This window comes from Penicillium nucicola (assembly GCF_028828085.1).
Source record: "Penicillium nucicola strain IBT 29836 chromosome Unknown utg000007l, whole genome shotgun sequence".
NCBI lineage: Eukaryota > Fungi > Ascomycota > Eurotiomycetes > Eurotiales > Aspergillaceae > Penicillium > Penicillium nucicola.
In genome coordinates, this window is record NW_026643131.1 from 852,903 (window position 1) to 871,337 (window position 18,435).

Consider the following 18,435-nt stretch of genomic DNA (forward strand, 5'->3'; position numbering starts at 1 on the left):
AAGCTCGGAGTTCTCCCCGAGCTAGCAATCTCGAATTGGAGTCTCATCGCTCGGCAGTTTCTGCGTGGGGTCAACTAGAGAGCCGGCATTCGATCCCGGTGATTGAATTCGGGGTCTGATCTCGCACGCTGATTGGCCAGTCTGCGACTATTCAAGCGGATCGGCATAAATGAAGAAAAATCTCAAGTTTCATGACAGTCATCGTGTTGAAATTCTTCTGGTATTCAATAGCAAGGTATTGAATATGGAAGTCCCACCTGATGGAGGTTATGGGTGGGTGGTTGTTGGTGCGATCTTTTGGAACAATGCACACCATTGGGGTCTTGTCTCGGTGAGTTGCCCGAGGGAACGTCAACTTCATGCCTCGTGGTAGACTGACGCTGTTCAGAGCTATGGTGTCTTCCTGGCATATTTCTTGTCAAACTCGGATTTTACAGAAGGTACTAGTCTTGACTATGCATTCATTGGGGGACTATCCGCCTCGCAGGCACTACTTATGGCACCGCTCGCGTCTGTTATCAATCGGCGGTACGGTCTGAAAGTTGCTATGGGTCTGGGTGTTATCCTTGAAACTGCAGCACTGCTGGGAGCGTCGTGGAGCACAAAGATCTGGCAACTATATCTTAGTCAGGGAGTCTGCTTTGGTTGGGGACTGGGTCTTCAATACGTATCGACGATTCCACTCATTCCGCAGTGGTTTGGGAAACGCAGGAGTCTGGCTGCAGGCTTGGCTGCTGCTGGGAGTGGCACTGGTGGCCTGGTATATTCTTTGGGATCTAATGCTATGCTCGAACGATTCGGTTACGGCTGGACATACCGCATCCTCGCTATGGTGCAGTTCGTTGTGAACTGTGTTTGTTTGCTTCTCATTCGAGATCGGAACAAGATGACTGGAACTAAGACTTCCAATCTTAAGATCTCGGACATTCTCAAGCGATATGAGCTGTGGCTGTTTTGGGGTTGGAGCTTCTTCAGTGTTATGGGCTTCATGATTATCTGGTACTCCTTGGATGATTTTGCTCGTAGTCTCGGTCTCAGCTCACATCAGGGCTCTGTCGTCACGGCGATTATGAACTTGGGAACTATCATCGGTCGATCGGGCACAGGCTATGTCAGTGATCATCTCGGGAGAATGAATACGGCGTCTTTTGCAACCTTCCTTACGGGTTTGCTGTGCCTTGTTCTTTGGACTTTGGCCAGGTCTTATGCTGCAACCTTGTGTTTTGCCTTTTTTGGCGGGTTGGTGTTTGGAACATTCTGGATGGTGAGTGTGCTTTGGATAGGGCTTACATGTGCCTTGGTACTAATTCGAGACATAGGCCGTGGCTCCGCTCGCAACAGAAGTGGTTGGTCTACGATACCTGCCGTCTTGTCTGACACTCACATGGGTTGTTTGTGTGATTCCTGCCACTTGTAAGCTTGAAACCCCGCTTCAAACATCGATCGTTGTATGGGTGCTAATGAATGACAGTCGGAGAGGCAATTGGTCTTGAACTCCGAACCACTGGAGATCGCGAATATCTCCATGTTCAGTTGTTTGCTGGCTTCATGTATATTGGGGCCTCAATTTTTGTGTTGATCCTTCGCGTTTGGAAGATATCCTCTCTTCCCGGTTCATCCAGCGAGCCACATACATTGGTAGACTCGAAAGAAACGGTGATAGTTTCTGTTGAGGCGAGCAACTATCGAACCACCCTCAAGCGGTGGTTGAAATTACACAAAGTCTGAAGTTGAGATGGAACTGGGTTTAGTAAACCTGTTCTAGCGAGAAAGGACCTCAACCCACAACACCATTGAGATTTTAACGACATGCATAATGAGCATATATACAAATGAATACAATAATACTGTCAAATCATTTGCTCAGCCATTTCATTATGCAGGAATACACTTATTGCTGACGGAAACATGATAATGACCTTGCACATGCGCTGTTATGATCATCCTCCGTTAACGCCATTTTCCCTCAATCGCATAACAGTGTTCTCACTTCACCGTAGGATCCATGCATCCTTACGCTATCTCTCATCAGAGACAATCCCCGACCCATTGCCGTATTCTCTCAACTTCCCTTGGATTTTGCACGAAAACCGAGGCTCATATATATCACACTAACCCGAAAAGGAAATCCTTGAGAGCGGACCCTGAATGCCAACCCTCGTCGCTCTCTGCACAACGCAAAGTCCGAAGCGAGCGGCCCAATAATGAAGTTCCTGTCGGCTAAGATTTTAAAAGGGGGTTTTCAGTCATTCATTACCCCGGAATTCACATAGACAGCCACGCTTACTTCTCCCCCAGGAGATTTAGTGGCGTCTCCCCGCTTCAAGCTGATCGCCACTTGGCAAAGACAACCGAGAACAGGAAATGTCTTGCACCTTACGGAGTACTATATCCTCCATTGCTGGGCCGCGGACCTCCGGTCTATCCGTGATGTCCGTCTAAGCGACCCGTTCCACTTCTATCTTGGCAAAGGACGAAGGAATTAAAATGGACGATACCCCAGGCTAATCTAGTTAAGTACAGGAGGAATTTTACAGGATGAAGTATCGGATTCTACTGAGCTCATTGCTTCTAGGCAGCCAGGCTTTGGCAGCTCCTTCTCCCAAGAAAGATGAGACACCTTGTGTCAGTTCACTCGGAGGTCTCCGAGTCTTACATTACAACAACTTGGGTCCGCAGAATAACGGCACCTCTGCTATTCTTGCTCAGGACAGACTGAGCTATTCAGACGCTGTTACCAAGTGTGCAGCTATCGGCGAGAAGCCTCATCCCTGGTCTTCGACATGCTCGAATAATCAGACTGAGCTTGGTTACGAACTGGACTATCTTGTCTTGATGGGAGAACTCCGAGATCATGACTTTCTGTGGATCTCCAATGATTCAAAGCGAGGGAAGAGCTGCCATGCTTTGTCAATCTCTCAAAAGAAGCTTGTCCAGAAGTCATGTAAAGACAAGTATCCAGTCCTCTGTACATCCACTCCGCCTCCGACAACCGACCTGGACGGGACTGCCAGAGACTCGACAAAGCTGGTCGTTCAATCCAAGGATCTTACTGTGACAGGATATCGCGATGCTCGGTCTTTTCGTTTCCTCGGTATCCCCTTTGCCAATCCCCCCGTCAAGGATTTGCGCTTCGCTCCACCACAAGCATACACCGGCCCCAAGAAACTTGATGCGACGACCATGGCGGACGCGTGCATCCAGTCTCTTTCAAGCTTTGGAACACTGGGCGTTGGCGGAACCTCCGAGGACTGTCTCTATCTGAACGTGTATACTCCAGCCCTTCCCGCCGCCGTAACCAAGAAGACCGCGCTCCGCCCTGTTGCCGTTTACCTCTATGGAGGTGCGTTCACAAAGGGTAACGCTGCGATGGTCGACTATGACGGGGGCAACTTTGCCAGTCGCAGCGATGTGGTTGTCGTCACTCTCAACTACCGCGTTGGAGCATTGGGTTACTTGTCTACTGGGAACCTCACCACCGGAAGTTACGGTTCCCACGACCAGATCATGGCATTGAAGTGGGTTCAGAAACACATCTCATCATTCGGCGGTGATCCCTCCCATGTCACTGTCTTCGGTCAGTCTGCCGGTGGACAAAGTACCGTGGCACTGCTCTCTTCAACAGCAGCAAAGGGCCTCTTCTCCGGTGCCCTGGTGCAGTCCGCACCCATGGACCTCCCATGGTTCCCTCGCGGTCTCTACGCCAATTATATCGCCCCCGAAGTAGGAAAGGCCGTCGGCTGCGAGAATACCACTTCGGAGAAATCCTTCCTCGACTGTCTTCGCTCGGTCCCAGCTTCGAAATATCTGGATAACTCAACCGAGTTCCAGGCTGCCACAGCCGCCATCTCATCCAGTATTGCCGAGCACTTTTACCAGAATACAGTCCTTCTTTCCGCAACAGAGCCCTTCATGCCAATGGTCGACGACTCCGGCTCCGGTGTCATCGACGACCAATTCCACTCCCTCCTCGCATCCAAAAAGCTCCCAATCCGAGTCCCAACAATGTTCACAACCGTCCGCGACGAAGCAAGCCTCTACACAGGCCGCCAGGTCCCAAACCTTGGCTCTTCCCAGGCTGCCCTGGACCTCCTCCTGAAAACAACATACGGCAGCGTCCTAGCCCCGAAAATGATCGCTTCGGGCGCGTTCAATGTCGTCAAATCGGACTCTGATGGTGTTCGTAATGCGGCTTCCGCGGCGCTGACGTTTAGTGAGTGGACCTGTGCTCAGGGGTATCTTGTCAATGAAGCTAGAGCGGTCTTGCCGTCTCTGTTTGAGGTTGAGATTACCGATGGCCATGTCCAGACGACGGTTGGTGTGCCGGATATTTGCTCGCCGAATGGGGACTATAATGCCTCTTGTCATTCTTCTGATGTCTTGCTTGCGTGGGGCACGTTGAATTCAAAGACGAAGAATGTGGATCCGTATCGTGGTGATGAGGAGATTCGTCACTCGCAGCTGCTTCATGATATCTTTGCTTCGTTCTTTAGGACGAGGGATCCGAATCCTGATTTGAGGGTTTTGAGGGCTCGGGGTCCGGCTTATGCTGCTACTGTTGGTGTCTTTGCGAAAGGGGAGATGATTTCTTCGCATTCTTCTCATGGCCATGGTGGCAAGGGGTACTCGATTGAACAGTATCGTCCTTCTCAGCGGAACTTGACTCTTTTGGGGATGCCGCCATCGCAAACTGGTAACTTTGAGGACTCGGATCAGTGTGCTGTTTTCCGGGATTATGGATTTACTTTCCAGAGGGCGAAGTTTACTGATTAATAACCGGTTGCAAGTTGATCTCTATGTTGTAATAGTGTAATACAATCATTTTCTTGGACCATCGCAGCTGAAGAGAAGAGATTATTAGTTGCAGGAAGCGTGCTATGATCATGTTATCAGATGGTTTTAAGTCTTGTTGGTGAAGTTGCTTCAAGAGACAATACTAAACTGGGGCTTTTTATCTGTTAAAAGTTACGATGTAAGTAGTGAGATGTTGACGACCGAAGAAGGTATAATATAGTTAGATAATCTTTGAATCGATTACTAAGTTGTTTAAGTCTGAAGATTCTTATTCATGTGAGAATCCCCTTATATACCGTAAATCTCTGCCTCGAGCCAGTCCTAATAAGATTTCCTAGATAACAAATTATTGTACCTACCGTTATAGCTTGTTTATAGTACAAACTATAGCCGGCCACTATAAATCTTAATATTTCCCCTTGTTATCTAAAGTATTATTCCACACGACGGCAAGCGGGGGGCCAGAAACGGCGCCTTTTATTTCCAATTGAGATACTACTTTAATCTACGTCGTTAAGCCCGTTCTAACCGACTTTACCTATAACGTAGGCTAATCCCTAGCGAGTTAATATGTTAAGATTATAGAGTCTTCGGATATATCGTATAACACGATACCAGTATCTCCGCCGCTAGTTAGTTATACTATGAAGCTATCGAGAAACCCTCCTATTCCTCCTATTACGAGCCTATTACGCTAAGCACCTCCCTTATTTTACTAGCATTATTTTACGCGGCCGGAGAAGACATCGTTGGCCAATTTACACCTTCCTTGCATCAACATCCGTCCGGCCAGCAGGGTTTTGATTCCGTGGTTGAACGTGCAGATAGAAGTGCATGGGATGAATAATCTCCGGACCGTATCCACTACCAGATCGAGTGGAGGGTTAAATTTAACAATCGAGTTGTGGTCAAGAATACAAAACAGGACCTAACTCAACCGCCTAGATCCTGCTGGGAACAGATAAAAGAGGACGCTTGTAATATTCTACGACGGAAGGCAGCTCGTGACCGACGGGTGAGACTGGATGATACTGACATAGTGTTATCGGTGAACTCTCAACGGGACATTGACAATCACTTTGAAGGTACAATACTAGTTTGGACAGTGGTGGAGAAACAGCTACTAGCGTGGGCCTATCTATTCCGTCGTGGCAAGAAGACCGGCTTCAGATATCGATCAACTATATAGAGGACAGCGGGCCTCTTCCTTGCAGAACAGACAAGAGAGGAAAGTCATCGGTGACCACACGGATGCTCGCTGACCGAGACGCTCAGATCGACGCGGAGCAGCTCTCCGGCCAACTTTCCGTCCGGCGTGATGTGTATTGTATTATGCGATTTCCCGGGCCTCCACGAAGGACAATATGGCTGGCAAGATCCGGAGGGAAAAAGGCACCATAAATTGCAAACACACCATCTGAGTAGTGAATGATGAGTTGATCCCTTCGATGCATACATGCCTTGGTATATAATGCCGTATCCTGGGTATAGATTCAGTTAGGGATATGGAGATGTGGAAGAGTTAGGGCTCAGTGCAGAAACAGTGTCTGCAGGTAAGGGATCCAAGAAAGTCGCCAGGAAGACAGGGAGTGGAGTCGGTTGTGATTTAGCAAGGCCCTAATCTCGAGGAAAGACAGAGCCACCATGGGGCGTCATGATTAGCCCCGGGTTGACAGATTTCAGGTCGATCCGAGACATAGGATATTCTTTTTCGCGGGATTTGATTGAATCCTTCTTCAGGCCGGGTCCTCGTCTACATAGCTGAGACGAGTCAACTGTCATCTATATAGCACAGGAAGACCACGCGCTGTGTCTTGATTTCCTCGATGATTTTCACTCTGACAGAATCGATCGTTATAGCCACGCCTAGCTATGACACCGTAGTTTCGTCACTAGAACAACCCCATATAGTACTATAATTCGTCTTTTTCCCGTAATAGCCGCTGTCTCTGGTTCCATGCCTGTTGGTATAATAAACCAACTTGAGCAGCACCCTCGGCCGCTAGATAGCAGTCTCGTAGCCGTCCTCCTATGATCTCAACATCACTAAGAGCATGTTCAAGGCTCCGCTTGATTAATGATCCGTCAAACCCACTCGTCAAAATAAACGCTTTATCAATTTTGGTAGCGATCATGTCATCCCGAATATCTCCGGTAGGATTGTCTACACAATTGTCAGCTAACAATTTTACCCAGACGGCCCACTGGCAACTTACTCGCAGCAACGAGATAGTTATGAACATTTTGCGCAATGCTTTGAATGTATCTCATCTCTACTGCTTCGACATCAACCCATGACAGCACAGCGGTGACGTCGGGGTCCTTCAGATGCAGAGGGTATTCGTTATGGTGATGGTCCTGGTGGTCCTCGACCCCCAGCACTTCGCGATCAATGTTATCTCGTATCAGCATACGCGCCTTCCGGACTTCTTCCTGCAAAGCGGCTTTGGATCCACCGAGCGAAAGCCAAGTCTGTAGGATTTCCGATCTTTCAATGGCCGAGCGGGTTATATCCCGATCGAGACCGGCACTTCCCCAGGGGTCCATGGGGAGGCGCCCATTTCGGGCCATTGGCCGGGGACTCACATTGAGACCTTGCAGGTCCAGATAATATTGTCCTAGGTCCATAATGAGATATTTCCCGTCCGCCTCTCGTGGAGTCCCATCGCTGCTATATGTTGATACGGCCATTCGGCTCATGGGCTTCACCAAAGATGTGATTTCAACCTTCCGGCTCGCTTCGAGGAACAAATCCACCAGGGTTTGGTTGAAAAAGCCCGGGAGGGCGATGACCGCCGATTGCATATCAATGTTGTGCTTGGTGCGTGCCTCTTCCCGCAACCGCGTGAGGATATCAACAAACGCATCCTCCACATCATTCAGCATGAACTCCCCTAGTTCCGATCTCTTGGCGCTGCGAAGCCGAGCCGTGATGCCGTGCCAAGCACTGCAGACGCACTGCCGTACCCAAGACAGGTTCGCTGTGTCATGGCTACAACAGGGCAAGGACGATACGAGCCTTGCAAACAGCTTTACCACAGCATTGGAAATGCTGGAGGTCCCTTCGTTCTTCCGGCCATATAGGGCGTCAAGCGTGCCGTCGCTCCATGATTTTAGTCGCAGCCGGAATAAATAGATGCTGAAGGGATCGTCTAGGTCAGGTTTGATACTGGCTAGCAACGTCACATTATCACTGCTATGCGCATGTGCGACAGTTCTAGGATTCTGGTCAATAGTCACCACAAGGGGGGAGGGTTGGTGGCGGCTTCATCGAAGCGATTTTCGACACGTACATCAACTCGGGCCCGAAATCAATGCCGATGGCCTGAGGGCGGGCGGCAAAGATTGTGTCTACAAGGGATATAACGAATCCCCCGCAGAGAACCCATCGCAGCAAACACACCATGTCGGATTGATTTGTATACCACACAGGTCAAGCAAGGGTTTCAGGCAAGGCGAAAGGAGTCATAGTCATGAGTTCCGTGTGAGTCTTAAAAATGCCAAGGGACATTCGGCGCTACTTCACATCCAGTGACACACCACCAATGAAGTGATGAGTTGCCAGTAAAAGTGAAATGAAGCCCCACCTCAGCTTCGCCTCTGGGGAATGGTGGTGGATGGGCATTGGAGGTATCAGAGGTATTCATTTACAAGTGAATACATGACTGAAGTCACTGTGTAACCTACGTACGAAAGGAAACATACGCAACTCCCGGAAGAGCTCCATGTGTTTCGGCAAAAGCGGCGGAAAGTTGATCGGAGAGTGGATCAATTACACGGGTTTTGCGACGTACTGTATGTGATATGAGAAGAGTAAGTCTTTCGTACCTGATCCTGTGCATTTCGTGTAAATTGGTCTATTGTTGATGTTAGGCTCGCCAGGATCGGCCGTTAGAAATATTTGAAACTATTTTTTAATATTCCTTGAGGCAGCGGTCTTGGCTCAAATAGTCGAGTGTGAAACGCTATCAATTGCCGAGCACCGTACGACACTAGTGCGACTCCGCTTCCGTAAGATATAATACTTCTTTCCTCTTAAAGATTTAACGCTTCTATTTACCTAGAATTCTTCGTTATATACGTTAGAGATAGCTTTCTAAGATAGTTCCTGTGAGACTACGCTAGTCTCGGGGTTATAAGTGGGTAAGCGAGATATATGAGCCGATATAGCGTATACAATAAAAGGGTGTATATTGTAAGAAAGTAGTCCGAACGCTGATTCCTCGAATCAACGTTAGCTTGCTATTCATCCCCTGAGTTCATATGACCCTATTAGGTGACAATCACGTGAATAAGTATGACGTTATCTTAAGGAACTAGGTTAATTCCTCGAGTCTTCTAATATTTAGTAAGATATATATCTATCTCTGAGTGTCTCAACAGCCCTAGTTGGTGGTGGTTCTGACACTATATCGATGAATCTAGATGTAGTAAAAGGAAGGTTTCCGGCAAACGGGTTACCCCCTCCCCTTAGTACCGCACCGGTTAAAGTATCAAAATTTCATCGTAATCAGCGTTATCAAATTCTGCCTACCTATATATAAGATGGCATTGTTTTGTCCCAAGTGTTCCAGGGTTTAACTGATACATCCATCCTGAAGAAATTTATCGAGCAACTTCTCCGGCACTATAGAAATAGCCCGAGCCGAAGTCTATACAAGTAATAGATATATATCGCCTCCTTACATCACTCGGATAGAATTAAACGGACGTGCTCGGACGCTAGCGTAAAACTAGTGTATTTACCTGTATATTCTCCTAATTTAAATCCTACCAAGGAGTTTTTTTTACTACGCTCAAAGCCTTTATCTAGCGTAATTGGCTATCTTACGAAGAAAATCCAGAGTAAGGATTCGATAACTTCCCCGAATAGAGTGTTGATGTTATCGGTGCCAGGGAGAAAAGCACCGAGGAATATTTCCGACACGCCGGCCTAGCTATAGATATATAGCACTACTGTGGCTCGGTCACGGGAATTATTGCGAACTGCGTTATATTTTGAAGTCCGCCAACATTCAGAGATACGAAATACATGAAACTTTTGACACACCAATATCATAGTACCAATGCACTGATAGGGTATCCAACAACCTACCAAGTCGCAACCCTGCAAGACATCCCAAATATATCGATCCATCTTCTCTGATATCCAGCTCCTCAATTTCACAAAGGAACCTTTCAATATATTTGCCAGCGTCGCTAAGTTTCATGATCAGTGCAATGGTGCGTTGGACATCGAGAAGCCGGGAGGTTGGCGGAGCTACCGTACGATTGAGGGCTTAGGGTCAGCGAATGTGTGACGAGAAACAAGGGGTCACGTAAGAAAGGACTACATTCTATCGTGTGTTCGAAATAGATCTAACACCGCCGAATAGCCGGTGGTAGTCCAGCGTTAGAGTGAGAGCATTCATAGCAGTGTCGATTTGAGATCCATCAATAGGATAAATTCTTCCGGGATCGAACATTTCCAAGATCCGGAGGCAATTCTTCGAGTCGCTCTAGGCACAACATTAGCGCCATAAGTGTGGATCTTTGCAGCCCTAGAGTGGGGGGTATCCCGAAACCGAAACATAACTATGCTATTCAAGGTGGCCAGACCCGGTCATGAAGTCACGGTGGTTTGTTATATCTCAGTAACTACTGTCCATTAGCATCAATCCTTCAATATCGAATTTTCTCTATGGAACTCCTGGTCTGGCCTTTACCGTCCCACTGTTTCGATTGGATGAGTATACGTCATAGCTTCAAACGTGCTGCCCGCGTGTTTCCGAATACCGTCTCCGGCCTTGGAGTTTATATAATAACTGGCACAGTGCATGTCATGGTGTAATAAGAGTGTCATTGAGACAACAGGTTATCTAATTTACCCTATAAATATAAGGTCTCTCTCGACAGAAAACTCAGCATTTCCCGGTATAGAACTTATTCTCATCCTTCATCAGACGAAATCCCTAGTATTACTTCTCATCGCCGGTCGAGTTCTACCAATATGCGCGGCAAGGTTTCCTTCGAAGAGGCCTATGAGATCCCTGCCCTGGCAGACAGCAGCCGTGACCAGGCTGCTTTATACATCGCCCCTAAGGACCTCGACCGATACTTAAGCGAGATCAAAAATCCTACTGGTGGACGGTTCGATATTTCCAACCAAACTGGTATTGGTTATACGATCTATTCGTTGACTGTACCCGGTGTACAGGGTATCACCGACAAAACCCAGGCAGAAAAGCATGCCACCGACGTGAACAACTGGATCCACAATGAGATCAAAGATCATCGGGACCGTATGGGCGCCTTTGCAGCCCTCTCAATGCACGACCCTGTACAAGCTGGACAGGAACTCGAGCGTTGCATTAAAAAACTCGGGTTTCATGGCGCACTGTTGAACAACTGGCAGCGCGCTGGTGCGGATGGGGAGACCTACATCTTGTACGATCATCCGTCCTACGACACCTTCTGGCAGAAATGCGTTGAGCTGGACGTCCCTGTGTATCTGCACCCATCCGCGGCCTCCGGAAAGGTTTATGATACCTTCTACAAGGACCGCCGCTACCTGATCGGACCTCCTATTTCATTTGCCCAGGATGTGGCTCTTCATACCATGGGCCTGATCACGAATGGAGTTTTCGACCGGAACCCGAAGTTGAAACTGATTCTCGGTCACTTGGGTGAGAGAATTCCCCAGGATCTCTGGAGAACTAATCATTGGCTCGAGGATGTGGAGCGTCCTCTTGCTGACTCCCGTGGCGATACGATGTCCCGGAAGCCTCTGTTGCATTATTTCAAGAACAATATTTACGTCACCACGTCGGGTCATTTCTCGACGGAAACCGTCAAGTTTGTCTGTGATTACTTTGGTGCGGACCGCATCCTGTTCAGCGTCGATTCCCCCTATGAGAAAGTCGAGGTGGGCGCCGGCTGGTATGATAGGGACAAAGACAATTTAACGAAGGCGCTTGGTGGCCCACAGGAGTATCTCGACGTTGGGCGCGAGAATGCTAAGAAGCTTTTCAAGCTGGGCAAGTACCACGATTCAGATGCTTGAGAAAACATCATATATATCCCACGCGAGACGTTGTGATTAGTGACTGGGCCTATGTTCACGCCAATTTGAAATCCCGAATTCGGATACCCAAATGAAATTGTGGACGCCATGTTCTCCGCGGAGATTGGGTGTATCTCTTCAATGAAAACCTGGGAAAGGAACAGTCAGACATGAGCTGTCGCTGCCTCCCTCGCGAAGGCAAGGGCAAATGGACATTAGATCAACATATCACTTGGCTTCGAAAGTGTCGGTAGACTGGAATTTCGGTGCCAAGGGCGCGGCCTGAGTAACCAAGGGAGGAGGCAAACGAGGTATTCCGTTCCCATAGATTGGGCAGTTCAGGTCGGTAAGCATCATCGTGATCATCATTGTTGAAAAGAGTGAGCCATATCCCCAAGGCAGAAGATGCCACTGACCTCGGGAGGAGTCTATCGACACGGTTATGTCAGCATCAGGTTAATTGAACTTTGTGATTTATTGATTGATTGATATAGATAATCTTTGAATCGATCACCGAGTTGTTTAAGTCTAGAGATTCTCATTTGTGTGAGAATCTCCTGATATACTGTAAATCCCTGCCTCAAGCTAGTCCTAATTAAATTTCCCAGATGAAGCATCATCATGGATACCGCCTCGGGGCGTCATGGCTCATTCACGGCATAAATTATGGCCGGCCGCCATAGGTGGCCGACGCTTCGGTACATTGAAAGAGAATACAGGATATTTCTGCTAGAGAGTCTTTATGAGAAATCTCTTTGACCAGATCATTTGAAGATGCAGCCTCGCTGTCGATGGCTACCCAGTCTAACACAAAATTCGTAGCAACATGAACGCTCAAACATACGAAAGAAAAGAAATTAAAAAAAAAAACAAATCAAGTATAAATCGCCAGAGACAGATACGCCGAGAACAAGATGGAAGAACAATGCTGTCGTAGTATAAGTCAGAGATATGATGATAATGCAAGTGGATCGTAACGTAGATCAAAAATGATTTGTCGAAGAGTCGAGAGATGTTGCAAGTGCAACCAATGCATAATATCAACCGTGGTCACATAAATCATCATTCATAGATCGGCACTCTGCGCGAAGGAACATATCCTGGATCTTCGTGCACTGTTTCTGGAGTGTATCGCTTTGCAGCAGCGCTTCTTGGGCTGGCCCAGCCTGAGGCACGATGGAATCCTGCACTACTGTATGATCTTGGCCTTTCGGATCCGCTGCCTCCACTACCTGGTCGGCTGCCGCCTGTGCTTCCACCGCTGTAGCTTCCTCGTCTCATTTCCTCTGCGGCGTAGGGATCTAGATGGCGGGGGACTGCTCGGGGTGGGGGCGGTGATGGTGCTCTGTAAAGAGGTGGGTCTGGGGCTGCTGGGGCTGGGACGGATTCGCCGAATATGAAATCGCGGAACTTGACTCCCGCTCCGGCTCTTGAGCGGGAGCGGTCTTTGGTGTGCACTCTGGGTGAAGACTCGGGATGGGATCGGCTAGATCGGCTAGATCTTGAGGAGTGGCTTTCATGACTACGACGCTGACCTCGCGGTGCTGATGGTGAGAGATCTCGCACCGGTCTGCGTGTGTATGCCTCGTGGGAATGTCTCCTGGCACTGCTGCTAGAAGGGGGTGATAGGTTGCGTCGCTCGCGAGGACGGTGCTTTGCTGCACGCTCCTCGGCCTTACGGTGAGACTCGTCGGACGATATATCTGAAACATCCGGCATCTTGCCAGTTCCGGGGCTAAGCGGGTGACTCTGGAAAGTGGCATGGTCTCGACCCCTTGAGCGGGGCGGACGCTCAGGCCATGGGGGTGGAGATGAAACTCGCGGAGTTGAATACCCTGACCGAACGCCTGGTCTATGTCCCATGAATGAAGAGTGCTCTGCACTAGGACTGGGACGTCGATGACGATGTCCAGATCTGTCAGCTCTATCAGCTCTGTCAGCTCTCTCAGCTCTACCAGCCCTCTCGGCTCTGTCAGCATCCGCACGACTTTGACGTTTTGATTCACTACGTCGCGGAGAGCGGAAATAGTCATCTTCATCTGGCAGCGGGTCTTTTCCACTGAAGTGATAATGGTATGTTGCAAAGTCTGGAGGCGATGCGCGCTTCGAGTGTCTTTTCAAGTAATCGTGCTCTAGTCGTCGACTCACACCTTCATGCCACTGCAACATTTCCGGGTCTGGCTCAGAGGGAAAAGCATCTCTAGGAATGGTTTTGGGAAGAATATGACCATCTGCATCTGGAATATCCCACAGACTGACAGCATTTTGTAGATACTGTGAATGTTCGTCCGGGTCCATCAGCAGCTGGATTGTCTGCCATCTGACAAAGCCATTTGGGAGCAAAGAGGGAACTGAGGGAGGCTCGTAGGGATTTGAGGAGGGTTGGAGACTGTGAAAGCATCCTAATGACTGATAGATGAAAGACAAAGCCTGCGACTTGGTCTCGAGGAATAAAGGGTCGTAGTTCCCGCCGACTTTGCGATAGAAGCTCGCCAGTCGCTCGGGGGTGATATCCGTAGTCCCGTTAGAGTCAAATGTAGGCTGATATGTCCGCTCATGTCAGTATCATGCTTCTGATCTCCACTTTCCCAGGACTTACCAGCAATTGCGCGATCCCCAGGCACAGGTGCTCCAGTAGTGGGGCTGGGCTTTTGTCGGGATTGATCAGCGTACCCCAAATCTCTGCAGAAGACATGGTGAGAAATATGCAAGGCGATTGCCATGAAGATTCCAGTGGAATCCAGAGTCGGAAGAAGTCCAGAAGCTTCAGCCCAAAAGATAAAGAGAGAGCGGTCAGGCACGGGACCCACTGCGGGGGAGAAAGAACGCGAAGTATAGAAAGTAAACAATTCGGATGACTTCTGAAGGGGCTTACGGAGTGAGGTCTTGTAGAGTGAATAGCTGGGTATCTGACCAGCTGAATAGCTGAGATGATACTAAAAACTACAGGTGATCTTTCCCGTGACTCACTCCCACTGTGGTTGATGTTTGAAGCCTAATGTGGCGCGCAGGGTGACCCAATCAGCGGGTGATGGACTCGGGCTGAGTAGGAACATTTGTTGATCAGGAATAGTATGATTGTGGCTTTTACTGGGCCTAAGTCTGATTAGGTACTTGATCTTCGGGCACTTCAACCACGCTATTGAGGTCACACCATGCAGCCGGTCAGAGTATAATTCGATTCCCATAGTCTCCGATAGTCTATGGTTCGCCACATTCTCTCATGTCACAGATGAGGTCACGGTCTCCTTATGCAGTCCATAAGGAGAGGTTCGGCCATGAGGACATCGCATCAGTCATAGAGGGATCCATCAAGTCAAAATCAACCTCGGGCTGTGCGAGGAACTCCTCCATACTCTCTCCTAGGAAAGACATATCGTTCGCAAGGTTGCCAGGTGCAACAGCATCAGGCACAAGGCCCATAAGACTCAACTCACTTGTTCTTCCACCTGTAAGAGTGGGCGTCGTGGAAGACTGTGCACCGCGCCGATCGGAAACAAAGGACTGATCGAACGGGAGAGAAGGCCGCGACTCAGGTGTACTCTGATTGTCCAAGCACTGCCGGACACATTCGAGATTGTCATAAAACTCGGTCGCGGCCAGATTCCCATGGTTACTCATTGCCCGAAGAATCTCGAATTCTGCTTCGAACAAAGCAAAGTCACCGCTATTTTCGGGATATACTTGGCTGGAGATGAACATGATAAGCGCCGAAGAAAACGAATAGTGGGCATAGAAATAGCCGAAAATGGTGAGCGATCCGTTTGTCCACTCTTCCACAATGAGTGAGTGAGTATGTCTTGCTGCGTGTATGCAGGCATCGCTGAGCGTTTTGATGGTTTGACGGATATTCGCGTGGGCGGCATTTTCTTCGGGTGCCTCTGAACTCGTACTCTGAATAAGAGCATACAGAAGAATCGGTCGACTGGCTAACATAATACACTATACTCAATTAGCATGCAATGATCCATGTTTGACTCGACCATCACTCACCTGGTTGAATTGAAGATGTAATGATATTACATTCTTCGGGTTCGGACCTTCACGATTGAGTCTGATTTTAGGAGGAAGGGCGCAAGCCCACTGCTTCAAAGAAAGAAGAAGCTTCTGCTCGCGCTGCAAGAAGGATTCTGGGTGTTTCTTTCGGCTATAAACCCGGTCGATAACCTGCCCTGTGATTCGAGCAAGTTGGATACTGGCAGTCAAGAACTCGGTATCTGAGAACTGCTCGTTATTGATGTCACTGGGCACATTGGACGGCATCGCGACATGGATATCCTCATCGGCAATCTGGATTGGCCAGCCGACTTTCGAGCCATACATTCGGTCGAAAACATAGATTCCCCACCATAATCTTGTTCGATGCTGGCGGTCGACTGGATCAGGACATTTAGACTGTGGTATGTCATGATTCAACCCCAAGGTCAAACCCAGACGCATGGCACTGCCAACAAGTAGAAACGCCGAGTGGCGTCTATTAAGGAAGAATGAATATAGCGACTAAGGAATCAGTAACTTATCATGCAAATAAGAGACATTCTCACATACCAACAGCAGCAAAGCCTCGATATGCGTCAGGCTCGGACGTTCAGGCAAAATGGGAATCATCGTCAAGGCGTTGACATAATAAGCAGCACCAGGAACATTACATTCAAGTGTCGAGTTCGATCGCGCGGAATATACTTCACCGAGAGCAAACAAACCAAAGAACTTGCAAGTCAAGACTGGATCATCGAAATTCTCGTCGCGGTAGGCATTTTCCAGTTGATCACTGGTCGACTTGCGCAGGACCAGATGATATACCCGACCAATCTGGCTGAATACGATCTGAATCAAAAGCCGAGCCTGAGGAAGACTCGGCCATTCAATTGCCGGGTTACGAAGTTTCATCAGCGTTGACTCGGGTGTATACTGTGTCCGAGCCATGTGAGTTGTTGTCTCGTTCTTGGTCAGAACCTTGCGAAGTCGAGTGGCGAATGCGGTACATGCTGCTTCTCCGATATGAATGGGTGGTGATGATGGATCATAGGGTTGGAACCAGGCCCGTTCTCCCAGCATTGGGTTTTGGACATGTCCATCTGCAGCTGGTCCATCGGTATCTAGAGAAGATGAACAAAGGTCTTTATGCAGAATAATAAGGATTTTATATATACCTTGGTCAGGAACTGACACTTCTCTTGGGTTGGAAAATCCTGGCGACTGAGACAATTGATCTCGCAATCGCTGGTTCTCTGCTGCAAGTTCCTCGATATAACTTACCCCGTTAGCTTGGCCACGGCCGAAGCGAAGGTGGATCATACCTCTCATGCACCTTAATCTGGCGATCTCGATTCACATAACTGCAATCGGTGGGGCAACCGGCTTGTCGGCATTTAGTACAAGGCTGGCCTCCACTGCATTTGATTTTGTGGGAATGGCATCTTTGGCAGCTGGTGATATCAGATCAGCGGTTTGAATCTTCTAGAACCTGCCACACTTACGCGATGGATTTCTTTTTCTGCCGGCGAATGGTCGGAGCAGTTGTCTTGGACACTTTCATTATGAATCTGATTCCGGTCTCGATGTAGAGGAAAGAAACGCCAGGGGGAAATTTTCTGAAGCCGAAGTCGACGGTCGGCAGAACCTTATGTTGCCGAGTGGCGACGTCTGCGTATGGCATCTTGTTGCGATATCGATAACTTCAAATATTAAGGCAACAGCTGAAAGACCGTAACTTTAAACAAGATCATTTGGCGAAAGAATCTCATCTAGGGTGTATGTGAATGAGTTGTACTATAAGCATTTAGTATTGCCCATCTCTGTGGCTCGGCTCCTTTCGGGAAAGACACTTTTTGCCGACCCCTGCACATTTCACATTCAGATCAACCAAGCCTCGTGCCTAATTTACGTACCTATCTTGCATATCCATTATATATCTTCTACTCATATCAATCTTTTAGACCCAAGATCCCTCCAAATTACCCAAGGTCGTCCCAAATTGACCCGTGGGCTGGTTACACCAGAGAACAACATAAGCCTTCTTTCTATTGGCTTGTGTTCCTAGTAAGTGAGTGTCTCTTTCGACGCCAATAACGTGGAAAAACCAGGCTAATCTTACGTACTGGTATGTATCGGGATTGATCCGAGCAAAATCGGCCTATCCCTGTCAACAGTCAGGCCGTTTGAGCCGGTGATCTCCCTATAGCATGAGTTCGAGTCCACAGGTCGGTCATGTCGGGTACACGCAGTAACAGGGATTTGAATCCTCGGTTCACTTATTTGTTTTGTAATCAGCGTCTTCGGGGGGATTTCCGGGCTTGAATCCCTGCTCAAACCACAAACATCAGTCTGCTAGTCTCTAGGTGGTCAATCGATTGGACGCTAGTGTATAATTCTTGTGAGCCCTGGAAGCGAAGCACCTCTAGTTTGTTTCCTTTTTAATTTTTTACAGTACTTTCGTTTCACTTGTTTTTGGGACGCTCATTCACATACTGTACGTATGATCTCCCATAGGATCGATCTATACCATGCAACGTCTTATTACAGATTTTGGATCAAAGGCACTGACGTGTCATTTGTTGGCTGGTTCTTGATTGCTATTTGACATCCTCTATCACAAT

General features: G+C 48.4%; 6 protein-coding genes across 6 annotated transcripts; 3 read left to right on the forward strand and 3 right to left on the reverse strand.

Moving 5' to 3' along the window:
• Nucleotides 1-169: 169 nt before the first annotated feature.
• Nucleotides 170-1,728, forward strand: N7511_007377 (uncharacterized protein; the record flags this gene model as incomplete). The annotated part of the gene is made up of 4 exons (XM_057129754.1): nt 170-331; nt 389-1,264; nt 1,320-1,413; nt 1,472-1,728. The coding sequence occupies 4 exons, from the start codon at nt 170-172 to the stop codon at nt 1,726-1,728; spliced, it is 1,389 nt and encodes a 462-aa protein (XP_056982822.1).
• Nucleotides 1,729-2,538: 810 nt separating this feature from the next.
• N7511_007378 (putative cholinesterase) lies at nt 2,539-4,773 on the forward strand (the record flags this gene model as incomplete). The annotated part of the gene is made up of 1 exon (XM_057129755.1): nt 2,539-4,773. One exon carries the CDS (start codon nt 2,539-2,541, stop codon nt 4,771-4,773), a length of 2,235 nt encoding a protein of 744 aa, XP_056982823.1.
• A 1,934-nt stretch (nt 4,774-6,707) lies between these two features.
• Nucleotides 6,708-8,200, reverse strand: N7511_007379 (uncharacterized protein; the record flags this gene model as incomplete). The annotated part of the gene is made up of 3 exons (XM_057129756.1): nt 6,708-6,958; nt 7,011-8,011; nt 8,088-8,200. The coding sequence occupies 3 exons, from the start codon at nt 8,198-8,200 to the stop codon at nt 6,708-6,710; spliced, it is 1,365 nt and encodes a 454-aa protein (XP_056982824.1).
• A 2,583-nt stretch (nt 8,201-10,783) lies between these two features.
• Nucleotides 10,784-11,836, forward strand: N7511_007380 (amidohydrolase family protein; the record flags this gene model as incomplete). The annotated part of the gene is made up of 1 exon (XM_057129757.1): nt 10,784-11,836. One exon carries the CDS (start codon nt 10,784-10,786, stop codon nt 11,834-11,836), a length of 1,053 nt encoding a protein of 350 aa, XP_056982825.1.
• A 1,062-nt stretch (nt 11,837-12,898) lies between these two features.
• On the reverse strand, nt 12,899-14,531 carry N7511_007381 (uncharacterized protein; the record flags this gene model as incomplete). Its single annotated transcript, XM_057129758.1, has 2 exons — nt 12,899-14,377; nt 14,436-14,531. 2 exons carry the CDS (start codon nt 14,529-14,531, stop codon nt 12,899-12,901), a joined length of 1,575 nt encoding a protein of 524 aa, XP_056982826.1.
• A 554-nt stretch (nt 14,532-15,085) lies between these two features.
• On the reverse strand, nt 15,086-17,495 carry N7511_007382 (Zn(II)2Cys6 transcription factor; the record flags this gene model as incomplete). The annotated part of the gene is made up of 6 exons (XM_057129759.1): nt 15,086-15,778; nt 15,830-16,336; nt 16,385-16,935; nt 16,990-17,090; nt 17,137-17,265; nt 17,317-17,495. 6 exons carry the CDS (start codon nt 17,493-17,495, stop codon nt 15,086-15,088), a joined length of 2,160 nt encoding a protein of 719 aa, XP_056982827.1.
• Between the last annotated feature and the right edge of the window lie 940 nt (nt 17,496-18,435).